At 33.9% G+C, this 27,991-nt stretch overlaps 1 protein-coding gene across 1 annotated transcript; it reads right to left on the bottom strand.

Moving 5' to 3' along the window:
- Positions 1-8: 8 nt before the first annotated feature.
- On the bottom strand, positions 9-27,787 carry LOC123311571 (MFS-type transporter SLC18B1-like). The gene is made up of 10 exons (XM_044895607.1): positions 27,469-27,787; positions 15,387-15,588; positions 10,120-10,193; positions 9,911-10,058; positions 9,009-9,077; positions 8,588-8,678; positions 3,208-3,347; positions 2,687-2,880; positions 865-960; positions 9-486 (listed from the first exon to the last, which is right to left on the bottom strand). The coding sequence occupies exons 1-10, from the start codon at positions 27,558-27,560 to the stop codon at positions 129-131; spliced, it is 1,464 nt and encodes a 487-aa protein (XP_044751542.1). The 5' UTR covers positions 27,561-27,787; the 3' UTR covers positions 9-128.
- Between the last annotated feature and the right edge of the window lie 204 nt (positions 27,788-27,991).

Genomic DNA, 27,991 nt, shown 5'->3' with positions numbered 1-27,991 from the left:
ATATATAATGCTTTTAAACTTTTAATGATAAAGTTAATACTTTTCCGAGACTCATTCGCAGAGCATCAGTTAATCTCTAGTAATAATACAATTTTTATATCAAAAATATATATACAAAACGAGAATTATCAGGATTTGAAACATTCACTATCCGATACACTTATAGAATTCACTATTTCTGATGACTGATCTTTAACAACTACTGCGGCACCATTATTGAAATTTTCAGCAGTGATGATTATAGGCTTGTTATTTTTTGGCACTTCAACAACTTCTTTCTTAGTCCTGGTCATAAAAAACAAAGTCACTAGTATCGAGGTGACCAAGTTGGCAACTGCGAATACTGTCGACGTCACAGGAAAGCCATAGTTTTCCATAAGGGCACCACCAGCAATGGGGCCGATCACCTCTCCCATTGAGTAGACGCAAGACCACAATCCTGCTATCAAACTGTGTGTTCCTATTGTTTCCGTGAAACCACCAACCCTAGGAGAAAAAAATCAGAGATAAATCAAGATAATATATGACGGAAAAATACAAGTTTTTCTCACAACACAAAATAATGCCCTTAAACTTTTTCACATTGAAGGCCAGAAGGCCAATCAATCGGCTTTTTAATATGTGAGCTTTCCTCAACATGAAAGGTCCGAAACATTTCTTACTCAAAAAAAAAAAGAATTATCCTACATAATCTCAAACAGGAAACAAATAATTTCACTGTTATTATAAAAAAACATTAGTGCAAGAATAAGACACGAAAAACACTCTTTTTCGGATCATTCGTCAACCTGAATTGCAATAAATAATGCAGCAGTTATTGATATGAAAATATATGTTTCGATATAGACAAAAAACAATACTCACATGGCACTGTCTAACAAGCTCCTATAGGTAGGCATTTGGGCCATGGCAACTGATACACCCAAAGTTGACAAGGATACTATATTCAACCAGATTGTGCTGAAAAAATCCTAATTTAGCCCAATATCATCATAACACATATATAATTATATCCATCATAATGGAAATATCACATAGATCAGTCAAAAAATATACAATTCAGTGTCCAACCGAAACAGAAGCAGAATTTTAGCTTTGTTCTCAGTTTCAGGCAAAAACGAAATCGAAATTTCCACAATAATCATTTTTCAGTATAACTCGTTCTAGAGAACAAATGTGTAAAAAAATATATTCGATTACTGCAATGTCGAAAATAGCTTTTAGTTATCTGGAGTACCGCTTGTGTTATATTTAGGCCTTTATTGAATGTTTCCTCTTATCGACTTCATTATTAGGTACATTAAACAAATCATTTTTTGCAGAATTGTGATTCGAAATAAGTATCCGGAAATTCCCAGCGATTATACTACATTACTTTGTATCATTTGAATAATTTGAGGAGTTACAAAAGATTTTATGCACTTATGACTAATTTCTGTGATATAAGAACATCCGACTATATATATATATATATATATTGTTTAAAATACTTGATTGTTGGATGCATTTATTTATTGATTCATGGAAAATTCGAGAATATCAATTCTTCATCGAAGAATCTTGTGGATTTGAGGAGATTAAGAGGAGTTTATACTACGAGGAGTTAATTTCTCGCTATCCGTATAAGGCGTAAAGGAAGAATAAAGACTACCAGAATTTGGGGTGATGCCAGAACACTTGAACGATAAGTAAAAGCTTTGAGTATTCAACCCCCTCAATAATACTCAAGTTAATACTACTTAATACACTCAAGGGTAAAAGTTACGGATATTACAATATTTTCCTCTTTCATCGAAAAGATGGCAGCACTTAACGAACGTCTTTTTTCAATTTCACCAGGATACGAATTGTAGCCAATGGCGAGACTTTTCGAGAATTTTCTTCATGTGGAAATTCATAGAAGAGATAATTGCACCTCGGAAAGTTAATAACATGAATGAATATTTGTTCTTCAATGAAAAAAAAATTTTTTCCGTTTGACGAATAAAAAAATTTCTTACTTTCCGAGGTAACGAACTGATTGAATTGAATTATAATGAAAACCCCATATAAATCAGTGGTTTAATTCTGACTTAAGATATTCATTCTCTCTTTTTGAACTGACCGCTATAACGGTGTAGACCCCTCTTAAACACACTAATTTTCTTGGTTAAAATACAATTCAAAAATGAGCACTATCGACTTGTTTGAAAACAAAATTTGAAGAAAGTTTTGTCGATTACTGTCTTATGCTTTTTTCGGTATGCTGCCGGTTTCCATGTTCGTTCAAATGAATCTTCAATTAATTTCGGTCATGTTTTCAGTTAGGTGTGTACTCAGAAGACAATGTTATAATGTTATGAGGAAGAGATATTTCAATAACAATTACAGCCTGAAGAAGGTGGCAAAAATCCGCCGAAACGTTGTTAATATGTGTATTTTCTTCAGGTTCCTATTACCAAGAAATTTCACTGAATAAATGATAAATAGTGGGAAAAAAATTCATTGCATATCTGGAGCATTATTTTTACTATTAGGAAAAAATTTTCACGTGTTTGAACTGAAGAAGCTAGGTAATGCTAACTTCAAGCTGCCATCGAAACACATGTAGTCGTAAAATGTCATCCTTATCTTATTTAGAATTATGTAATTAGTGCAGTTTCTTCAAAATTATGTTCCATCGACAGATATATCAAAAAATACTCACTTGGTCAGAAAATGTAAGACAGGAGAAGGTCCCAAACACATCAGGCAGAAAAAGTTAATGAGCAGACCAACGGACATGATCCACCAATAAGTATCCAGTTTGTCGGATAGCCATCCCCATCCAGGACAAAATATGCCGTACATGGCAGACAAAAGGAGAAATATCAATCCTATTCTTCCGGCATCAAGATTGAACTGAAATAAAAGTTTTTTTTTTTCATTTTTGTATACTTAGAAATAATTATAATAATTTTTATTTTATATTTTTTATTATATAACTAAACGAAATAAATGATTGCCTTAGAATTAGAAACTACATATTCTACTCTAAAAGCTACTCAAATACGGTTAAAATAATCGCTGTAATATGCCTGATGTTTTCGGAGTTATAGGCACCCCAATATTTCGAAAAAATAATGATCTATTTTTGGGCAAATTTTATCATATTGTTTTTCTGTACACGTAATGGATTCATTTCAAATGGCATCCTTAATTTCCCAAATTTCTCAGTGAATTACTCACCGGTCTTAAATGTGGCTCCAAGGTGGGATCCAAGAATCCCCAAGTTGCAGCAACTACCACTAAGATCAGGCAAGTGACTAATACGGAGGGTAGTCGCAGTAGTTTCGTGAAAGATCCTGCTTTTTGCTCCATGGTGAATTCTGTAAATAAAAAAAAATTAACCTTTGTAGTGCCTCGTCGTAGGTATCCTTGTATGCTATTGTGACGACATTCATTGCAATGAATATTTTTTCAAAAAACTACTATAGGTGTATTGTATGGATGTTTTCCAAGTCGATCCACTAGAAATATTTTGGATTTACGTATTTTTGGTATTTGCTGAAACAGTTTATCTCATAAAAAAATTTCTTGTGGGAAAAAAATTCCTTGTGGAAATTCACAAGATGAAAAATTTTGGAGCCTTTTTCTATCAGGTTTAGTCAATATTTATAGAGTATTTGATGAAGGACGAGTATTTGTGATTTGGGAACACTTATGTGTTCAAGAGAGTTTCAAATAAAGAAACCATACTTATTTTTGAATTAGTTTATAATTCGTTTTAATGACAATGAATTATCTTAAAAAGTTTCCGAGTGGAAATCTGTAAAAACTGATAAGAACAAATTAGAATTGAAAATAATGTTTGTTTAAGGTTTGTCAAGAATGAAGTTTAATCTTGGTGTATTTCGACGAAATGGAAATTTTGGGATGATATAGACTCCGAAACGTTACAATATAAAATTATAATTTCAAAGTTCTTTATTTTCAGTTCATTGTCAGGCAACAATTTTTTCTGGTTGATTTGCTCCTGACAAATTAGTGCAAGAGTTTAAGCAGGAGCAAATCGTTTATTATTTTTCAATTGATTTTGTTCCAGAGATTGGGAGTGAGAACGAAATTCACTTATCCGATTTTGGAGTTAGGTTTTGATAAGAGAGATGACTCCTTTTAAATTCTCTGAGATTCGTGGGACTTTCGGTTTTACAAACAGTATCACCGCCTTTATTTTTTCAAATTAATTTCTCATGAAATGTAAAATTTTCGAACTTTTGCCAAAAAATGAAACATAAATAACTTCAAGGATATCCGTTGGAGAATGGTCGTTTTTGGACTTCCGGGAGGAATGGGAATAATTCTTGCAATAATCAAAACCACAAATCATGATACAGGAGGTCCCAAAATCGTTGTTAAAGTTGGCAATCTCGAGAAGGTGCACACTGAATTCATTCAAATCAGAACCCCATTTTTCAAACCCATAATAGAATCTGCGTTGAAAAATAATGTAGGTGCGGCAATATTATCATTGTCCTGAAAGGCATTCCTATTTTCTTAGATCACATATCGAATTTCATTCCTCTCAGAAGTACATTTATGGACGGTGTAAAATATAACCAAGTCAAATGATGTTCAATCAATGTTGTTTATATTGAAATGAAGGTTTTAGCGGCATGCAGACAGGAATTGAATTCTAAAAAAAGTACCACCCAGAGCAGGATTCGAACCTATATATATTATTTTTTTTCAGTTCGACAAATGTTCTGCCCATCTATATTTTACATCCTGAAAAGACTCAGCTGAAGTTCCTTCGTGTTTAATCAATACTGTTTACCCTCTACTTTGCCCTTAGCGATCAACTGAAGCAATCGATAATGATCACCTCTCAACACGTGCCCGCGAAGTAGGCCATTTTCCGTTTTTTGATAGATGTTAACAGTTCTCTGTCTGTATTAATCCTGTCCAGCACCCTTTCATTCATACAATATCTCTGAAAATTGACTCAGTTCCTCTATAATAAAAACGGGTTGGCCGAAAAATTTGATGCAAGATTTAGTTCTTAGCAGAGCTAGAGATTTCCTAAGGAGATACATGCGAAATACCACAAAAAAAAACTAATTTTGATGGCTGATTTTTGGCCACCAAAGGTTGAGCTGATCTCCTATTTTGATAAGCTTTCGGGAAAATTTCAATCTTCTGAAAAAGATTTGTTGAAACCTATTAATTTTGTCCCATATATCACCGTATTTTCATGAGAATCTCATTTATCCGGATGGATACGTTGAACGTCCTTATCGCTTCGAGGGCAACTGACCTTTCCATTGCGATAAAACAGATGTAGGATTTACAAGGATGCATTTTATAAAAGAGCCAATCCGAACGGAAAGGTTCCTCGTACAACCGATGAACGCGGAATTGAAACAATTAAAATTGCTCAATTACTGCCCACTTCAGGTTACTTCAATAGATCCGAACAAACAGGCAGATTATTGTAAAATTGACCTGGCAAACAAGCGTGACCCTACCGGACATGTGAGGCGGAGAAAAGTAGAAATAGGAATAGGAAGTGAGCAACTCCTGCGAAATGACGCAAAGAACAGGACGAAGATATAAAAAATTCGATAGTTTCCAGCTGACGGAACTTGAAAATTATTGAATACACTCCCTTACATGTATATAGGTAATATTTTCTATTGAGGTGACAGTTGTGTTGCCCCGATGAGCTCAAAAACAATTGTCAATACTGTTATTCTTGATGTAATGGTCTTTCTGTTGGTGTCTTGAACAATGGCGTGTGGAAAATTGGATTTAATTATTGAAACAAGATCCAGAAGGCCGACGTCCTTCAGCCAACACACTTTTTAATTTCGCCTAATGAATAAGTCCCAAAATACAGCGATCCACTTACGTGAAACACACTATACCAACCATCTCAACACTCACCAGCCGATTGACCGATGATTAGAATTGGCAATTTGTACGAGTATTAAAGAACATATTCTCTATTTCAGTATATTTTACTTCGAATTTCATTTGATTTTCTTTCATTTGTGTCACCCTAGCACAAACAGAAACGGAGATGATGACCGACGTTGAGATCACCCAAATTTCAATTCCGGCCCATAACTCGAAAGCAGAAGAAGCTACAGGAATTCTGTTTATGGTATTATCAGTTGAAAATTTAGCCCAACCTGTAGGTACATATATACTTGAGATTTTACCGTACATTGAGTTACTTGATTGCGATAAAAAGCGAATTTTTTCTAAATTTGCTCTTCGCAATAAACATGTAAAACACAAATGTTAGGTATTTCAGAAGATGTCTTAAATTTTCCGCTGTCCCGAATTGCTAGAGGTAACACGATGCTACAAAGCCCGAATACCTGTTATAATTATAATTGGACTTAAATATCCCTTGCATCATGGTTTCTAGAATAATTCGAATACAAGTAAAAACAAATTATTTAAACTCAATAACTAAAAGGATTATGCTCTTATCAGTAGACATCTATTTACAATTATAACGTGTTGAGAATGTGGGAAAACCGTGTTGAAAATAAATCACGAGATTGTTAAATTGAACATTATCTTCATCGAATTAATACGTTGGATTCTGGATAATTTCGTTAATCGGGTTTCTTGTGAATCAGCATAATTTGTGATACAATTTCATGCATCCAAGATAAATCTGCACGTGTTAAAAATTAATAGTGGAATATCAGTGCAATCTAAGAAAATGGGAATTGAATGATGCTTCAAGGTTGTGCGAAGGTATTTCTGCAAAGTATCAGATTACAATGTATTCTTTCAAGATCAGAGAGGAAGCGGAAATTTTCAAAATTCGTCATTTTTCCATAATATTTGACGATTTTTAGATTGTATTCTCCAATAGGGAAGATGAACGATGAATGACTATAATTGGAGGATTGTTCATTTAATTTTGTCACAAAATTCGATGCATCTAGACAATATAATTTTTAAGATTTTAAGGATAATATGATGTATTTGAGAGAGGTGCTTAACTTGTACCAGACTTTTTTGCGCATACACAGGGTGTGAACAGTATAGTTGCGAAAATTTAACGGGATAATTCCTCGTCAAAACATAGTGTGGGTCTTTCATATATTTTTTTTTCGAGTCCAACTAATAATAATAATTGTTAATACAACAAAAAATAGTTTCTGGCAATTTCTGGAAAATTTACTTTTTTTACTTGTAGTACTTTTGAAATACCTAGTTGTGACATATATTATTATGTTATCAGTTATTCTGCCTTTATCAGTTTCGGATACATGCCTCCCAATATTAATCGTTTGAAGCCAAAAGTGGAAGGTTTTTTTTGGGATCGCAGTGATGACACTCAGTATTAGTTACAGCTCTGGAGATTTGTAAGAAATTTTGTCGTGCTTGATTCCAACATTTCATTAGTTGAAATAGAAAACCAGAAATCCTTTTCTTTTGGACCACTCGAAATGAATTGGTAGAATTTGAGAGGAAAATCGAGTGAGTAGGAGGATTACATATACTTGTGAAATATCACGTCATAAAAACTGATATTTCCCGATTTCCGTATCTATAAGAGCTGGAGTCAAACTATTAATATGTATTTCTCAAATAAAACTACTATAAAACTTTTTTTGACGGCACGTTTTCAATTCAATTACTAACTGGGAGTGTAATAAAAAGTTTATTTCTCTCGTTACTGCTTCAATTCAATGTGTCACCTGAGGATGTGGGTTCGAAACTCGTTCGTTACATGAAACGTATAATCTGAAAAGAAAATAGTAGTTCGAAAGAAACTTCGGAAATAATGTATGAATTTTGTTCGGCCAAACTTGTCCACAAAAAGTCCAATCAAATTCTCATGCAGTGAAGCTAAACAGGAGTGGTTTTATGACAGGAGGCATATATAAATATAAACGGTTCGGAAGTTTGGAGACTTCATGAAAATAGTTTATCCCGAAATCTACTAGGTACTATGACTAAGTATATCGAGTTACTCATTCAACAGATACTGAAAATAATCAATTTGTTCGTATAAATAGACAAACAGTGTAACCGTGAAATGGGTATGTGATTCGGGAGACTGATATTAATAGTTTCACTGAAGTTGTGAAGGAAATCCTAATTAAAAATGTCGTATTCAAATAAAGTTTCATCGCTGTCCAAACTTAGATTCGGTGAGCGGTTTCAGATTCGAGGTCTAACGGTTCATTATCAGGTCTAGTCATGAAAACGGAAGATTCTTGTGATGTGCAGGAAAAATGCAAAAATTTTGATATATTAAAAATGCAGGAAGTGATTCCCCGTCCGAAAGCAGAGGAAGGAATCCTGCATTTTCACTTCATATTTAATGTACAACCTGTAGTTCTCTTTGGTTGTAAAGCCAGACTTAATTTTTTTTTAATAATAATAATTTTCAAAATTTTTTTTGACTAACTCTCAACACATTTAAAAGATTTTGAGTACTTTATATTGAGGCAGTTCCTCGGGCAGTTCTTATAAGGGAATAATAAACTGTTAACCATGTCAATGGCAACTTGGATGACAACCCTATAATTTCCCAAGCAATAAGTTGGAAGTTGTACAGTTGTACACATAATAAACTTTTTTTAAATATACTCACTCTCCAACTTGGGTAGAAGATAGATATTCATCGGAGCTATCACAATTGTTATTAATCCTACTACGTAAAATGGCAGACCAAAACCTCCAACCTTCCTAGAAGAAAAGGAACAATCAAATCATGCAATAACAGATGAATAAATACTTGATAGAGTCAATATTTTGTATTGAATTTTCATGTTACATAAATGTAAATTCTACGAATTTGGGGAATTCCGTTAAGACTTTGAATACTCTCATTCTTAGTATTCTTAAAAATACTTTAAACAAAAAACGTAGATGTGGTTCGGATAATATATCCGTCATAACACTGATTGATCAATATTTTCTAGATGATTACACAGTATCAACTGACGAAAGTCTTAATCTAATCAATATATATTTCTCAAAGGATATTTGAGATGAAATGAAAACATATTTACCGCATAGAGGAGACCCCCTATAGCTGGACCAGCACTCATGCCTAGACCCACGAAGGTTTCCAGAAGTCCCTGAAACAATTTTCATCACAATAACAGAACATAAATATTTAATAAAAAATATTGAAAGAGCAGTTGAAGCTCACAAAGGCACATGGCCAATTAGGTTCTCAATAAGGCTATACAGGGTGAGTCTTTGACTAGTACAAATATTTTAACAGTAGATTCTTGAGGTCCAAAGGAACACTTTTATCCTTTATCATTCTTTCCGAATCGGCTCGGTTCGAAAGATACAGGCTGTTTCTTTTAGTTCTATCTCAAAAACGGTTTTATCGAATGAAATGAATATCGGCATATAGTTTTTCATTTATTTGATGAATCTTCTCCGAACACAAAAGATATCACTCACGTCTTCCAGTTTTCCCATTATGACCATTATGTACCATAAAAAGAACCCAACTCTGAAACTAAGTTGGAAGCTATCAAGCGAATATTTGAACTTTTTGTGAAATAAAAATATTCTTCATATTTCCTCGTACAATGCGCCATTTCCGAGTAATTTGATGTTAAGTATTTTTTAACAATTTTTCAAATTCCACTAAATTTGAAAATTTGGTACTTTGGCTGAATTCAACTCTGTTTGAAAGATCCACAGATGTGTAGTGTCACAGATTTAGCTAGTTATAATGAAGGTATTTATGTTTTTCCAGGGGTGGCACAGCTCATTATGAAAACTTAAAATGGCTATATCTTTTTATCAGGGTCGAATCGGAAAAAATGGTATAGAAGAAAAGTGTTTGTTCTGGCCTAGAGAATCTACCGTTAAAATGAAATGAAATCTCGCCCACTTAGAGGCATATTAATGAAAAATCTATTACTTCTTCATAAAATAAATTTCCACTTACTCTAACTGCTCCGGAATGTTCTGGAAAAATATTAACTATTATCACATATCCAGCTGTCGAATAGGCGCTGGCTCCCAAGGCTTCGAAGCCCCTTATTACGAAAGATAAAACAGTAAAAGTGGTATAATCATTTACCATGTTCAGAAGCCTGAAATAAACAGCGTTAGAAAGGTCAAATTCGCAAAAAATTCGAATTAATGATAACTCACCCGAAGGCGCAGCTGCATACTCCGGAGAAAAGAGTTCCCGAAATGAAGCAAAGCTTCACTCCCACCTTCGGCATCTGAAATCGAAAAAAAAAATGTGTATTGATATTTGAAGGAAGGAAATTTCGAAGTTGAAGGTTTGTGTATTAATAGACCGAGTGTTCAAGTCAACATATCCAGGGCCAAATTTCTTAAGTGTGGACAAGCTTTGGCGCTCTTACTACTATTAATTAATTCAACGCAGGTTTTGTAACCTATAACATAGACAATTCGGTTTCAGACTTCTCCAACTTTCAATCAGTCGAAATTTTTTATGACTTTTCAATATTTTTATTGTTAATATTCTCGAACAGATCGATTAGTATTTCAAATTGCGCGCTTTTTGGTGTAACAAAATGTTATACAGCGTGTCCCATATTTGAGATATCACGTCAGGAATAATTTGTTGAATTGGTAATTTTATGTCTATCCTAAAAACGTATATCAAGATGCACATGCGTACAATCGTACAAAGTATCAAATTCTTATTCCTTGTTGTTCAACTAAGATCAACTAATCTGATTCGAAAATGAAGGAATAATCTGATTCAACTCAATGAAATAATTCAGGCATCTTATAAATGGAATGTCAAGAGGTATTTGTCCATCCTCTTTTGTTAAATAAGAAAGTTGAATAAACAGAAATAAGGGGAGATTAGCTAGGAAATGTGATATGTAGATATTAGTTTGTTGTTTTGCGTTTTAAAAACGTTGGTTAAAAAATGGTACAAAGTCCCGTAGTTATCTAACACCCACAAGCAACAAGATTGAAATTTAAATGATGATTGGCTACGGAAATAGAACAACAAAATTAAGTTTATTCAGAGGAAATTCTTCTGGTTTACCATATGTCTCAAAGTACCATAAGAAAGATTGAAAAACAGTTTCGGGAAAGTTGGTATTTGAGAAAATCAAAAAATCATCGTCAGAGTGCCCTCACTGAAGATATCAAACAGTTCAGTTCAAGAAAACCCTTATGCCTCTAGGGAACGCGAAATTAACCAGTCTTCAGTGAGTATTCTTTAAACCCCAAAATTTCATCCTTATGAAACGACAATCCTCCAGAAACTCAACGAAGATGATTCAGATAGAGAACTCCAGTTTTTCGAACAGTATTGGATCTACTAGATTGAAATGTTGTAAACGAGAAAACGTCCTATTTTCTGACGAATCAACGTTTACGTTAAATGTTGAGGTAAAATGTCAAACTTGAGCAAACAACCCACACTTGGTGAGTTGACCAGACATCATCAAAAAAAAGTTAATGTTTGGGCTAGTATACGTGTTATGTATTTTCATGGATTCGTAGAAGAGAAAAGTTCTCAAGAGTTAAGACCAAACCGAGAAACATTGACCATCAGTTACAAGAGCTACAGGAAGTATAAATTTATTTCTGCCAAAGTAATAAGAAATGCCTTAAACGAGTTTCAGTTCTGCTAAGAATATTTTCAGTTAATCAATGGACAACATTATGTCTATTGAAGAACTATATTTCAGTTGATATCAGATAGATCAGTTTTTCAGATTTCTCATCTTCAAACAGAATAATTATTTTCAATTGTAGGTACGTATGTGTAACTTGGTATATGTATGTACGTATACCCTTTAAGAATAGGATATTATTGTCCTTTAACAAATTTGAGGTCATATCCCATATTTTGGACACGCTGTATAACATTTTCTAACATTAAAAAGATCACAATTTAACATACAAATCGGCCTGTCCGAGCATATTTACAACTAAAAAACTGTTTTTTATTTACTGAATTTATTCCAAGTTAGAGACTCGCACTAAATAGTTGAGCTAGAGATATTTTGAAAAACAGCATAGGTGCTTCGAGTTCGTTTGAGATATTTCTAATAATCATGGCCATTTTCTGTTATAAGGGCCAAGACTTAAGCTGAAGACCTGGAGAGATTGTGGGCACACCATAACAGTTATGGTGTGGTAGTTATGGTACAACTACCATTTTTTATTAACATAATATATTTATCTTCATCCTTCAACACAGCAAGATTTGCTTATGCTATCTGCAAATCCTCTTTATCCCATTTGCGTATACTTTTCATTTGATAAAGGAATTAAAAGTTGCTGTTGTTTTCCATGAGGTGAATTTATTCTCTAAATTATGGATTTGCTTTGTCTATAGCAACATAAAATGAAATGAGGAAAGCAAAGACGTAAAGTCAGGATATTTGGGAGCTTGTTTGAATTCACAACAAGATTTTATAGGTTTCCATTACTGTCGCATGAAGATGACTTGTGTTTTAGTTTTATTGAAGGTCAACATAAGTTCATTAACTCACTAGGAAACGTCTTTGTCTCGATCTCATACATTTCCCTCGAAATGAAGAAAAGCAATAATTACATAGCGTCACACATATTTAGGTAGGTACAACGAAAAGTATTTCCAAATCAGCACCCACTAGAAACTCAGTCATCTATACATACTGTATTAAAAATAGCCAGTGAAATAGTATACTTTCATGGCGTCAAGCTGCCTAGTTTGAACACAAATTTCCTTCGTAAATATAACTCAATATTAACACAAAGATATAACGCACTTTATATCAGAATGGTTTCTTTGGGGTGTGGCTTAGAAACGGCTGATTCTTCTGGGTTTTCTTGGTGGCTAACTCATAATCTAGACTCATCCAACACCAGTCTTTGTGACACGTATTGGCTACGAATTCCCCATTCAAAACAGATGTAGAAAGGTTGAAGCTAAGCTCGAAGTATCGTCAAGAAAAAGTTTTATTCAGACCATCACTTGCCAATTGCCGAACATTGGGTCCTGGGTTTCGTGAAGCCATCTGTTGCAGTGACACAGAGACTGGCTGTGATGCAATAGAATAAGGTAGTGCAAAGATTTTATTATAGATTTAGGCTAACTCTATAATCTTTGAGGTAGTGTTTATCCAGATTCTGTTTGGGTATGACACTCAATTCGCAAAGAATAGATTTGTGCACCCAACTATTGAAATTATTGTAATGCGAAACAAAACCTATTATTCTCATCCATCTTTATCAGAGGCTGTACCATCATGCAACTTAAGATTTGCCGGAATGTATATATTTCCTCATCTCATATGGATTATGAAAATCGCAACATTGATTTCCAGGTTTATTTCAACACATCTTTCAATTCCCAATATTTCTGTCTGAAACAGCCTCGAATACTCCAGCGGAAGTCCATGTTGTGGTTTCAGAAACATCTTTATACCATTTAATAGAGAGTTATCTCCCCTTCTTTAGAACCTTATAGTGCAGAAGTCTAGCTGGTAGAACAATACGAGGAGAGCCCACCATATAATACAAAATTTAGCCTGTGTTTGTATCACTGGATCTATGCCCAACTAGGGCATTGGATATCATCTCACAACCTTCATCTTATGATAGGAAGATTAGCCCATGTGGATATTCTAAGACTGTCTAAGGAAGGTACCGACAATGGGGAAATTAGGAATCAGGGAGCTTGGACATCTCTGATCAAATATATCCCATCACCGAACCTTCCCAGTGACAAGAAAATTAGCATCGAGAAAATCTTCCCTACGATGATAAGTAGAAAAGAAGACATAGAGCGATGGAGCCCACAATCCAAGCTCTCAAAAAGAATACCATATCAAATGGTACACAGAGAAGGCTCTGAAACCATGACAGGGCTGGTACCAAATGCTCACTACCGTTAAGCGTTTTTCGGGCAGAAATGCTCGCAATCAAAAGGTGTGTGGAAATAAACCTAGAAAGAAACAATCAGAAATGTGATAGATCTCTAGAACTGGGGGGCATGCTGTCGACTATCCGTCTGTTCCGATATTCCTGAACAGTACTGTCAGTATTTCAGAGACGATGCCTATTGGCCCAGTCGTTCGAGTTCTATTGTTATTCGATTGCTGGCCAGTAAAACCAGCAATATAGGAACAGGCCCTATGTGACGGCGAGAGCAGCTCTGTTTGGGGCACAATCGACCTTAAGGAATGGAATGAAACCGTCCTTAAATCTACAATCTACAATTTAATGGTATCCTTTATGAAGATTTGGAGGATGGGTTCTCTCTTTCAATATTCTGTTCTAATTAGCCTCGTAGTGAATGCTTTCTCGATTATGATTTTGTCATCATCAGGTCAGAGCTTGGTCCTCTCTAAACAACTACATCTCATCAGCGAACCTACCTAGTTTATGATTAAAAAAATAAGCATTGAGCAAGCACCAAATGTACACTATCGTTAGGCTCCTGCTCGACTGTTTTCCAGGCAGAAATACTTGATGGGTGGACATAAATCTGGAAAGAAACTATCAAGAATGTGACATAGTGATCCATTCTGATAGTCAAGCCGCTATCAAAGCACTGAACCCCTTTCAAATACTGAAGTTCATGGCGCTGAGAACAGCTCTGATGGGGCATAATAGACCTTAAGCTCGCAGTGGCATTATCAAATTTTAACTGAACTAACTATCATCAGATCACTGGGAAGATTAACTGATGGGATGTATAGATCCAGGCTTCCTAATCCACGCTAATCTTTGTATGGAAAGTAGACAATTGTATTAACAAGAAAGAGGAATAAACCTGTTAATAATAGAGATCGTTTTGAGATTTGAACCAATGCCTATATTATGGAGTAGTTGATACTTTCTTCTTAGTTTGGTCAAGAAATGCTATATCCTTTCGGTATTGCAATTTTCAGGCTAGTAATTACAGGTGGATTTGCGTTGACCACATTGAGGCTAGAAGATTGCTAAGTTAACCCCGTCCCCTCAGACACTAGTTGTTACTAATGTCACCAACTACCGATAGTATCCTATGAAAACCCCGAGGAGTAAAACTATCCCTCCCATTGAAGTGAGTCAGTATACAGCACACCTTAGAGGCCCAACTCATTAATATTTATTCTGTTTCTCATTATTCAATCCCTCGCAAATTCTAATCGTTAATTTATCTCGCTCTAATAAGTGTGCATACTGAGAATGGCATTCTTCTTTTCTAGAAACACCAATTAATCCTGAAACCGAAACAGTTTTTTCGAAGAGAACTTTCACAAAAAAAAACTTGTCCAAATTATTCATCCGCCAATCTAAAATCTCGATCTGACCGATAAAAGTCAGGAGCCGATCCTTAGCGCTACGTGAATAGCAGGATGCCTGAATGTCAAGGCATCGAGGTACGTTGACTATTTACCGTTAGGTAACACAGAAAACAATGCGATCATAATATTCATAATACTCACCACTTTGCCGAAAACTGGAGAACTCAGCATCACCACCAGGGCGTAGAAGCCGAAAACGAAACCAGCCGTCAGTTCCGTCATCCCCTTGGCGGCCGCCTCCTTGGGGTAGAAAGGGGCCATTATGGACATGGAACAGAAGCTCATGAAGTCCACCGTGGCCAGCATCACCAGGGCGACCTTCTGGCGCAGCGTGAACGGGTGCCTGCAACCGAACTTTTTTTTAACGGGCTGTTTCACGAAAATTAGTTTGTTCGCGAGCAACGGTATCGACTGGTGCTGCACGAAGGCCCCGTCCATCGTCCAATTCGAACTAGCAGAGACTGTATAACTATTTGTAAAACGTGCTCGGTCTATCTACGAAACAACTAGTCGCTGATAAAACGATGAATAATTCCGATACGCGTGGAGTTTGCATCGAATTTTTTGAGAAAGTGGAGCACGTTTCGATCCGTAACCTCCAAAAGGTGTTGCGGTGCAGTCGCGATCGTATTGAATAGACTGGACGAAAAAAAATTGGACGGTGCGATGTCCCCCGGCCATCGGTGTGGTGGACAAACATCGATGGTTCCGACTGTCTCTATGATTATTGTTAGACTAACGATACTTTTTCTTCGGTTATCGAGAATGAGAATTCATTTCTGATGTATGATTAACCTTGACCGTTCAGTTTTGGGAGAACTGGTGACAATATTTATCTGAAAATTCTTATTACGGCTTAGCGCACTGGTCTATTCAAATAAAATATACTTATGGAAGAGCGATTTCGGCTTATGCCGGAAACAGTATTCTACTTTTTATTTCAAAGGAATACCAAGTATTTTATGGCTCCAGAAGAGAGGCCATTCAAAGACTATTTCAACAATGTATATCAAACACAAGGAATCATTTCAACAGCTTTCGACTTCTAATCATTTTTGTGAAAAATTTGTGTTCATTTCTTTGAACAAATGTGGCAAAAATTATATCTTCAGAAGAAAAATTCTTCATGTAATGAGTGAATACCTATTATTACTCAAATAGCTTGAATGCATCAGTGTCCAAAACCCCTCGGTATAAATTTTCTGCTCAGTATTAACGCTAGTTCCCCAAAACGTTCACGTCACCCTGTATTATAAACTATCTGTACCAGCTCGATTCGTAGGACCACCCTTTTGTGAAGAGGAAAACTTCGTGAATGTTACTTCTGAGTACGCTATCCAAAAGGACCAAGGAACAATTGAATTGATACATCGACTACAGGGTGTCCCGAAATTAATCCAACAAAATTTGTTAACAGTTCACTATTTTTATTTTTGCCAGGAGGCCCACTCTACGGAGCTACTTACAGCCCCCTGAATTTCACCCCTAAAAACGGTATTTTCTTGCGTAAATTTACAATAAATGCACTCGCAATATTTAATCGAAGATTTATGCTACAAAAAGCATTCTTTTTTATTACATAACGAAGGTGAAAGTCGAATCCTTCTCATATTAATTTTTTTTCTCGGTCGAAATACTTAAGAAAATCTCAAACAAATTTATAAGGGGAAAAATGCTTATTGTAGGTTACACTGAACAGTTGAAGGAGTTTCAATCTGTTGAAGGATTCAACTAATACGATAATATTTTTATCGAAAAATTTCAAAAAAATTAACAATAAACTTTTTTCTCGTTATGACTTTAGTTGACCACCTACTTAATAAGTATTTGTTAACGTGACTAAATTAGACAGCACCCCACAATTTTTTCTTGGCGGGGAATTTTCAAAATTTTCAATTCATTAAATACACATTATCGATAACAATGAGTTTAAGAGAAAATAAAGATTTTGGAGACTGCCTAATGATGTATTCTTCAGTGGAGAATATCCTGAATCTGTTGAGAATCCAGTTGTTATTTGAACCTTCGAAAATTTTCTTCGTTCATTCACTCTCTGATCCATTATCGAAATTCAAAATTTGCATTTTATGAGTTAATTAATTATCCTATACGGGATTCCTGAAAAGATTCATTGAATCTCGAAAATAATACCTACACCACCAATCACAAAAATAATTAACATCTCAATAAAGTCAATCAAGCAGAGGAAATGTTTCAGGTTCCAAAACGATAAAACTGGCGATAAAATTGCCACTTTTCAAATATTGCAAATTGTGAAACACAAATTAGTTGAACAAACCATAGATAAATATTATTGACTTTATTCACGTTCCACCATAAATGTAAAGAATAACTTATGATCTTCTTAAGCTACCTCCGTTTTGTTGATGTCATTTCTGAGAAGTCAACATCAAAGACTCTATAATCTTTGAGTCAACAGGACTACAACATTGTCGGGGGATTTCATTTTTTTCCAACGAGCCTACACATGCTATATGTCTCCTTTTGAAAAACGGAAGTTGGATGAAGTTGGGGATTAGGGGTTCAGAAAAACACTCAATTTTATTGACAGAAAATTAGGTTAGTTAAGAATCAATTGACGGATTTACGTAGGGATTTCTGTTAGAGTTATCATTTGAAGAATGTTAAAATATATTATTGAAGACACATACCGAACCCTCTACAGGGTGTCCCAAGTTCGCAGTGAGGGAATCTTGGAAACTAGAAACTAGAGCTAGAGTTTCCGAACGCTTTTTCAGAGAAACAAAGAATGGTGAAAACCGTAACCTCCTATGATCCTTCGTTTTTGAGTTATCAGCAAAAATTGATGAGATTTTGAAGATTTCGAAAAGTTCTCATAACTTTTTTTGTCTTTGAAGTTACAGATCTTAAACCTAAAGCTTCTTAGGCACGTTTACACGTAGAATCTACCGACGAAAGATTTTTTTCAAAAATAAAGAATTCAATAAAAGTTTGCATTTAAAAAAATTGAAAGATCGCCTAATGATTCGAAATTAAAAAAATTTTTCAGTCGTCTGTGGATTCTACGTAAAAAGTGCCGCCTGTACAAGGTTCAATTTTCAGATCTGTAACATCAAAGACAAAAAGTTACGAGAACTTCTCGAAATCGTCAAAACCTCATTTTTTGGTAATGACTCAAAAATGAAAAATCGTAGGAGGCTACGTTTTTCACCATTCTTTGTTTCTCTGAAAAAGAGCTCGGAAAGTGTTATCGGTTTCGCCCTACCTATTCTAATTTCCGAGATTCCCTCACTGGACATCGAATTTGGGACACCCTGTACAATATCAATGATTCTTAGATGAATGACTCATAACATGACTGATAATATCGAATATTCTCCAGAACATGACTTGAATATTTCCATTTCCTGAGAGGAATTGAAGTCAAAGGAAATCGACGAATATAGTTAATGATTATGATGGCATTTTGATTTCTATAATTTGTTATGATTTATTACGAATGACTAGAGCAATTTACGAGAGAAGACCAGAATTGATCTAAACTACTGATCTAGGAAGATCCCCTTTGGATATGGATACAAGTAATTGATATGGACTGATTTTCGTTTCGTTCTCCATTGTTAACAATGAAAGGAAAAATATTACATATTCAGTTATTTACACACGCAAGTGTGGAGGATAGACAACATAATGATCGTTGAAGATTAGTACTATTTAAATCTCATGTGCTTGGTGTAGGTATAAGAAATAATTCCGCACGAATGGCAATAAATTATAATTAAATCAATTCATGAACATTCATATCATAAATCGATAGAAGCATATTCTTTGTTTTGATATTAGACAGAAAGCTAAAGGATAGAACAATAGCCTTAAATATCGTAATAGTATTGTCATACAACCCGATGGCCTTGATACTGACCAATAAAAGTTCCTTGAACTGAAATCGAGATTCAAAAATGACATAAAAATCTAGGGAACAGGTTTAGGGCAAATCGAAGAAAACAGTGAAAGGAAGTGGTGTAGGTTTTATGGCCCAAAGCATATATGTAGGTACCTTATATAAATCGGTTGGAATTTAATTTAACTATCGAAGAATAATTCACAAATTGAATTAAAAGTTGACACAAACCCTTCCACTACTGAACAAGGTAGATTTCGAAGGAGGATAATAATTTATTGGGAAATCATAATTCTATTGGATATTGTGCCATATCTTCCTCATAATAGAAAATTAACACTAAAGAATTGAGCCTTCGGCATCTACAGCCGATTACATTCGTAAATCGAAAACTGGAGGTATAAATCGTCTGTCAATACTCAATTAATATTGGATACCTAATAATAATGTTTGTAGAATGATGTCATGAAAAATATTTCGTGTGTATGTTACCTGTTCACTTCTTAGAATTTACCACATTAAAAGTCAAATCTTCAAGCTCTCTGAGTCTCTTTAGTCTAAGGGAGAAAGAATTTCAGGAAGGCTGATTTTTTAATATATGATTAATTTTAGGAAGATTTATTTTTGTAGTATCTAACACGATTATGAATATCAATTATTTGGCAGAGGTTTTGGCCCTTGCTGAATGCCTGACAGACGCCATTTTCTATGAAGAAAAAGGTCAAATTTCAAACCATTTCAGAAAGGCTGAAACTTATTTTTGATATTATATTATTTGGATAGCCAAGAGTAAAACATAAAATTAACAAACATTAATTCGTTGAATAAAAGAAGGCAGGCACCCTCAAAGTTTCAAAATACTAGGTTATTAGTCATTTTGATTCTTGCAAAGTGAATGATCGCAAAAGGATCAAGAAACTATTTCGGGAATACTGAAATTTTAATATTTATCCTAAAAGGACTTCAAATTTCGCTGAGCACTAGTGACATAACTAGTTTTGACATAATCGTGAAAAAGGTGGATGACATTTTTTCAACATCCTGTATCTTGAAAACTTATATCGTTACGACATTTTTCTACCTATCCTATCAACGGGGTCACCTTTTTTGGAACATCCTGTAAATCGGTCACATCAATTCAGCCTAAAGAAACTGAATACCATGCTTCTTCAATCGTCTTAGTGAGAATCGTGTTATACATGAATACATTTTTTTTTTTAGTCTAATTATAGATTCTCAACAAGTATCGGCCACATCGATTCAATACATATATGCCATCAGGAGGATGTGAATTCTCAAGACTCTTAAACGCATGAACAATATAGTAGGTATATTGTCCCATCAAAAACTGCGCAGTGAATTCCCTAATCCCTGATATTTCCGATTAAGGGATTAATCTTTCATGCCGGCATGGGGAATAAAATAATCAAATGTGCATTATGTGAGAGGATACAAAAGATATTTTTCGCGAAGACCCTCTCTCAACACAGAGGATGTTACATTTTAAAACGTGGATGTTTCCATTGTCTTCCAATTGAAGCACAACCTTAGTAATCTCGGTCGGTATATTATTTCTAAACAGACAACAAAAGCCATACATTGGACGTGATTAACCGAGTGGATAGTCGATACAATAGAATCAATTTCTGTTTATAGCGAAAACAAACATTCGGTAGTGACTTTGAAAGTAGTAACCTTTGGCCATGAAGAGGTTCCTTCGGATACGATTAAGCTAAGATAAGATTGTTGCCTTTTAAGATCTGTAGGTACCTTCAATGATTCTTGGAAAATATTTCTCATTTCTGAGGATTGATTCGTTATTGAAACAACTCACAGAGAATTAATTACAATAATTTCCAAAAATTGTAAGATCTCCTTCAGCACATTCTAGGATTAAGTTTACATAAAAAGTAAGTTACTACAATTATTATCTGTTGCCATTTCCACAAAGAGATATCTGTATCCAACGAGAGGTTGTCGAATTTTAAGTGATTTATTGAACTAAAATTTGTAGAGCCCGTCCAGTTCCACAACAATTTATTTGCCAATATGTATATTCATTAAGCACATTCGCATCCGTATCGTTGACCTTAGCTGTGGGCGGGTTCGACTAGAGTCAAATTTAGCTTATACTTGAACTGTTAGACAAGTGGATTTTATTCAGGATTCCTTTCAACTCGGTTAGCTTGATACTACTTCTGAAAATCAGATTCTTTGTGTAGGTATTCCCCGTTTTATCTGAATATTCTGAATAATAAATCTTAAGAATAACGTAAGGAGTGTAAGGACAATCATTTCAGGATAAAAAACTTTTGTTGACAGAGTTGTTTAATTTCTAATTGAAAATATTCGAACTGAAGAATTTTTAGTTCGAAATATTAAGGATTACACCAAATCAAGTGCATAAAATTTGACTCCTTATTGAGATGCAGTGTGTTCTATCCAAAAATTTTTGATAGATTTGTGCAGAGTATTGAATCTCTACGATATATCTGACTTGGAATAATGTTTTATGTACATAGATATATAAAATTAGGACACTTTTTCGTGTCCCAGTTTATCGTTTCGGACTATTAGGAACTTTGTCAAGGCTTCATGTTCAATTTGAATATCCGAAAAAATATTGTTACGAAGAAATAGTATACCATTTGAATAGGAAGTAATGAAGAGTCGAAAAATTGAGGTTAACATAAAAATTCTATCACTTGCGGAGAATAAATAAAGGGTCAACATCTCATTTCAACCTCGTACCAGCCTGGACCTTTTTTTAACATGTTTTCATTTGGTTCACAGTTCCTACACTTCCTGCCAAGTATGATAGTAATGGCACAAATTTCTGAATTTATTAATAGAACACATCCTCAATCAATATAGGGAGCCACATTTCATTCGCGAGTTGGGCTATATCATAGAGTTTTGAACCAGTTCAAAGAACCCCAATTTTTAATGAAACACCCTATAGAAAAGGCGTTACCACACTGGTCCTCATCATGCCCCTACTTGGTGATCCGTCCTTGATATAAAGACGATTTTCCTTTAATTCGACAAAAACATTTTCCCCTGATGTTGGCACAATTTTTGAACAGTCTTTTATAGTATTGCATCCGAAATCATCTACTTAAAGAACTTTCTTCTTCAAATGATTTCATTTAATTTTTCAGTAAGCTGCAGAAAAAGACTATTAACCTGAGTAAGTTTCAAACTGTCATAGTTCTAAAACTGTGTTGGCTTTTGTTATATAATGAAAATTTTTAATACGACTTAGGAAATACCTATATGTAGAGAGTGAGTTAAAAGTATGAAGCACAAAATTCATACAAATATCTTCGGTATTCACTATTTTGCAGAAAAATGCTCAAATGGATAAATTTTTATTTTAAATTGAGCAACTTTTCATATATAAATGAGGAGTTTGTCATGCTTTCTCTATTATGGGTGAGTTTTTCAAATTGCAACCTTATTTCTTTGTGTATGCGTAATTCAAAATTTATATATTCAGAATAGTGAATACCCAACATAAATGTATGCGTTACTTTTGGCCCACTCTGTATATCCTCAATTTCAAGAGTTCAAATGCCATAGTTCCGAAACTTTGGTACTTTCAATGTTTCATTACGCAAGCAATTGAAGATTTAAAAAAATGATCCTCCAATAAATCTAGCACAAAAAAGACATTATGACACCTGAATATTTTGGTTTCATTCGAGACTCAAGGCTTGAAAATTGTGAGAACAAAAAAAAATCCTATGAATATTGTCGCTTGAATGTAGAAGTGCAGAAACCTTAAATTGATGGCAAGCAAAGAGGAATCTTTGTGGCAAAATACGCCAAATGTCAAGGTCAAGGTCAAGATCTGCCTGAGGCTATGCATCTTTTTGTAAATAAATGAACCAGTCCAAAATAACAGAAAACAACGATAAGGAGGTGATTTGATAATATGGAAATGGCCAGTCACCAGACTCTGGAAAAAATACAAATGGAGACAAGTTCTCAAAGAGTAGAAGGGAAAAACATATCTAAAAATTGGAAAGAAATAGTGAGAAATATTATGCGATATCGATTTATTGAACATTTTAAATTTTTGAGGGGGTTTCCAATAAATCACTGAGGAAAATCCTTCAACATTTCATACAAACAACAAAATATTACCCATATTTTATATAACGTATTCAGATAAAACATTTTTCCGATGCTCCCGATATAAAATAAATACATATGTCGGATATTGTTTCTATAAGTTTATTTATAAACTTATTATCACGTTTGATAGTGTTTACGATTGTCGAATACCAATGTATTTAATTCAACGATTATGAACTTTTTCATTCAGACCGAGGGAGTTCCGAGTATTTTGTTATTCTAACCAATATTTCGTATAATTGTCGCTGCCAAAAATCACTTCAATGAATCTGTGCCAATATTCCAATAAAAGGTTAAAAACCTTGAGATATTTTCGAAATTTCGAATACACCATGGACCTATGGCATTATCACATCCTGAAAATTTGAAAGAAATAATTATTTTGGAATCTGTATTCTCTTCACCGAGCGAATCCAGGCACATTTCAAAATTATACGAGAAATTCTATTTTTTCAACCCGGAAGAACTTCTGTTTTTTGAAGGCACACTGTTTACCTACATATTTTCATTCAACGTCTGAAATAAGAAAGTCATCGACCCTCTCTGATGAATTGATTGAATTTTGAATCAAATTATGCAGAACCTGAATTTCAGCCATTATTCAAATTTTATAGATCCACCGGATTAATTATGATTTGATGATAGTAGTTCCTCTGCCATAGAACAGCTACAAGATCTTGAAACATTTATTCCACATCGATATATTGAAATTGAAGTTTAAATGATTAATTGCGAAAAATTTAAGGTTTGATCCCTTGTCAAAAAATAGTTTGGCTCCTTCATATAAAATTTTGTTTTTGAGCAGCCCCTGCTTAAATACATCCCCTCAAATATGGCACCTATGTTTCAGTTTCATCTGAGTCAGTTTTCTGGTTAAGTCTAAGAAAACAATAAAAATTGCTTAGAAAATATATATGAAAGACCCACCCTATTTTTTAGCAAGGAATCACTCCTTTAATTTCTTGGCAACTATTCATTCACACCCTGTATTCGTTTGTTTCTAAAGGCAATAATTGAAATTGATGTAGGTACTTTTTATCGATATAGGAATGACCAACTTCGACTTTTTAAATGATTTTTATAGGCGATGTTCGAGGTCACAGAGGAATGAAACTCCCTTACCTAACTATAACTTTAAAGTATAGGTGATGACCAGTTCTATCTTCTGGTAAAAAAAAAGACCTATAATTTATGTGTTCGAGCATACCTCGAGCAACCTACTGAAACAATCTAGCAATATTTAGGGAGACCTTGACTGGAATACAAAAAAAAACTAAATGTTTCTTCTCAGTCGAATGAAAATTTCAAGATTCAAGTACTGGATTTTTAGTGGAATGCCACTTCGATGGCGTTGCAAAATGGTGAACGCGCTAACCATACAATTCACTGCGCAAGTGGTTAAGTACTCAATACCCCAAATTGAAAATTGAACTAAAGAAGTTGAAAAGGTTTGATGTTGGGGATTGAGAAAGTTGAAATTGAGATTTTTCATCGATGATAAAAGTTCAAAGACGACTGATTATCCAGTCCACCATCACTCAAAAATTGCCCGACTGATTTGAAATACTTCTTTGGGTTAGAAAGCTTTATTTGGAGTAGAACACATATTTGATCTCGACAAGATGACACATAAAAATTTCATCATGCATAGTGTATTTAAATATCATTGAGTGTATTTGAAATTATAGGTGAAAATTAAAATTCTAGAAGTTTCTTAGTAGGATGCCGTTGGTCGACATGGAAAATCAACATTCGAGCATCTAAAGAAAAGATTGAATGAAATAATGAATACAGAGAAAGGAAAACAATTTAGTGATTTTCCATAGATCTATACTTATAAGTATTTGCGTTTCTTATTTGCAGATAGATGATGGAGACGTCTTGTGATAAATGTGTTGTAATAACTGGATAGGTATGTATCTCTAAATCACAAGATTCAATTTAAGTGCGTATAGCATTGTTCCAATTGTTGATTCAATTCATCTGCTTTTTTTCACTTATGATGTCACCTGATTCGATTCAATGTGGAATTTTTCAAATTTCTTGAGCAAATAAAAGATATAAAACAATGCTCATTTGAAAATTATACATATATGAGGGGAAATATTAGAAAGTGAAAATGGAGAAAAATTAACGAAGGTTGTGCAATTTTAATACAGTTCATTATTTTATTTACAAAATAATTTCATATTAATTTTTCTTTTTATTTGCTCAAATATCCTCGATACTATATTTTCATTATAATAGACTTGACTTAATCCTTCATATCGAGAAATTGAATTGAATTTTGTTCATAAGAACAAAACTTTCTGAAACTTACTGAATACAAAAAATGATAACCAATATTGATGGTTACCTATATGTTGTCATATTTTCCAAATAATAAAAATCCAATAGGACTTCAATTGATCGGATGGTAAAAACATATTTTACCTACTTACATAATTGTTCTTTCGTTTGAAAAAGTGCCCTACTTTTTTATCGATAGTAAAATTACTGAAATTATATTTTGAAAATAATTTACGAAAATGTGACTCACGATTTGGTACCAACTTTTTATCCGGATTGATAATTCTTCTGGAAGAAATTCCTTTCATTATGACCATCATGCTACTCATTGCTTTTACTAATTGGATTCGCAAGAATAGATTGTTTAATCACTGCAGTTATACATATAATAGCTGACTTTAATGACATTGGGCATAGACAAATTTACACGAAACTATCGCCAGTTTCAAATGGTATCATTTTCCATAGAATGATATCATTTATTCATTTTATTTTTTATTTATACAACTAGCTATTCTAAATAAATAAATAAATAAATAAATGGTATCATTCTATGGAAAAAATGAGTAAAGCACCGACGTGAAGTCAGAAACTTTTGCGAACTTGTTCAAATTCATAACTACCATGGTCACCAATCCAGGTACTAAACCTGCGTGACGCTGCAGGACCATAAGAAAAATATTTAGTTTTCTACTACAGTGTTTAAAGTATTACTTCCTCGCACTAGAGAGGAGAAGTGATTTTTCCTCAACTAGAAAGGGGAAACTGAAATGAGTGCGGTAAAATGGGTAATCATGTCGTAAAAAGAATGATGTGTTCAACTCATGACTGAAGTTTCTGAAATGCACAATTTTCTTGAGAATATTTTTTCTATTTTTCTTATTGGATTCATACAAAATGAGTTAACTCAAATCCCTATATTTTCATCCTCAAATATGATTTCCAAATGACTTTCAGAGACATCTTGTAATATTTATAAGATCAAACAAATGGTTATTTAGAAATGTATTACTCATTTTCTCAAAACATTTCGAGTTTCAAGTACGCTCATTCATCTCAAATATTTAAATATCCATTACCGAAGATTACTGATATTCATTAGAATACCAGCAATTTAATATTTGTGTTAATCAGAAACTAACCGAAAAAATATATAAGTATAAACCTCTTAGTTTATCGATCAATGATCTCAGCAAATATATAATTCTTGTATTCTTATCTTGATGTAATTTATTTACAAGCGACATAATAAGTAAAATAGTATTTCAAATATTTTAACTGGATTTTGAACGATATGGAATTGACTGTCTCGAATTTTGAAGATATGAAACAAAAGTACAAAGAAGCCTCCAGCATGGGAGTCGGACGACAAATTTGAATCTGAAAATCAGGAAAATGGATCATCGTTCATCGAAAGTTCTAATTACAAAAACTACAGTTATTCCCAACTCGATTTTTGATTATCAATTTCTAGCGCAAAATGAAATGGTTCTTTCACGATCTATAAGAATTTGAAAATTACATTTCAAAAAATTACATTCTCAAAACGGATGAAATCCTAAACAAAGACTAGAATAACTAAAAATATGTAAACGAACAGTCATGATACAATTTCCAGATTTTCAGATCTTGAAGAGGGTATTTTTTCGAAATCGATAAATGTTAAAAGGCTTAATTCATTTAATTTTTGTTGATATACTCAATGGATGAAGGAAAAAGTTTAGCTGATAATTCTGATGATTGCGGTGTTTATCGAAAAAAGGATAGTGTTTTTTTTTAGTTTGCTTCCCAATACCGAAGTTCCCCAAAAGCAGTCACATTGTTTTTCAGAACAATTTCATGAAAATCAATGCATTTCACTATTATCAATTGTCACAAATCATAAGTCTCTTCGATCATAAATATACGTACTTTTTTTTAATCTTTTCATTATTGTTTTCTTCATCTTTCTTCTCATAATTCTGCGAACCAATAGTCGCACCGTATTTTTCTTCAGACATCATACTTCTTACTTCGAATGAAACTGATAAATCACAAAATTAACAAATTTCCAAATTTTTACTACTTGAACAATTAGCACATAAAGTTCTCAAGGAAAACCACGAAACACACTGCTTTTCTGTCCTGGCAAAGAACATTTTTTTTCAAACACTAATTTTGAAAGACGATATAGTGATGGGGCCCGGTTAGCGAAAAGGCATTTGATGAAACACCCAAAGAAGAGAGCCGGCTGACTGATTAAAACTTCCTTGGCTCCGCAATTTATAAGACACGCATAGTATACGGGGGCGGTCAGAAGTGTAGATGCCGATGACGCTGAATTCGTATTCAGTTTTACATTTTGTATTACATCTATTCGATTCTGATAATAAATGGAAAAATTATAGAAATGAATTGATATTTTAAGTTCCATGCCTGGAGCTACAATATTGTG

This window comes from Coccinella septempunctata, chromosome 4, assembly GCF_907165205.1.
Source record: "Coccinella septempunctata chromosome 4, icCocSept1.1, whole genome shotgun sequence".
Lineage (NCBI taxonomy): Eukaryota > Metazoa > Arthropoda > Insecta > Coleoptera > Coccinellidae > Coccinella > Coccinella septempunctata.
Note: the sequence above shows the minus strand (reverse complement) of the source record. Positions and strands in the feature narration are given on the sequence as shown.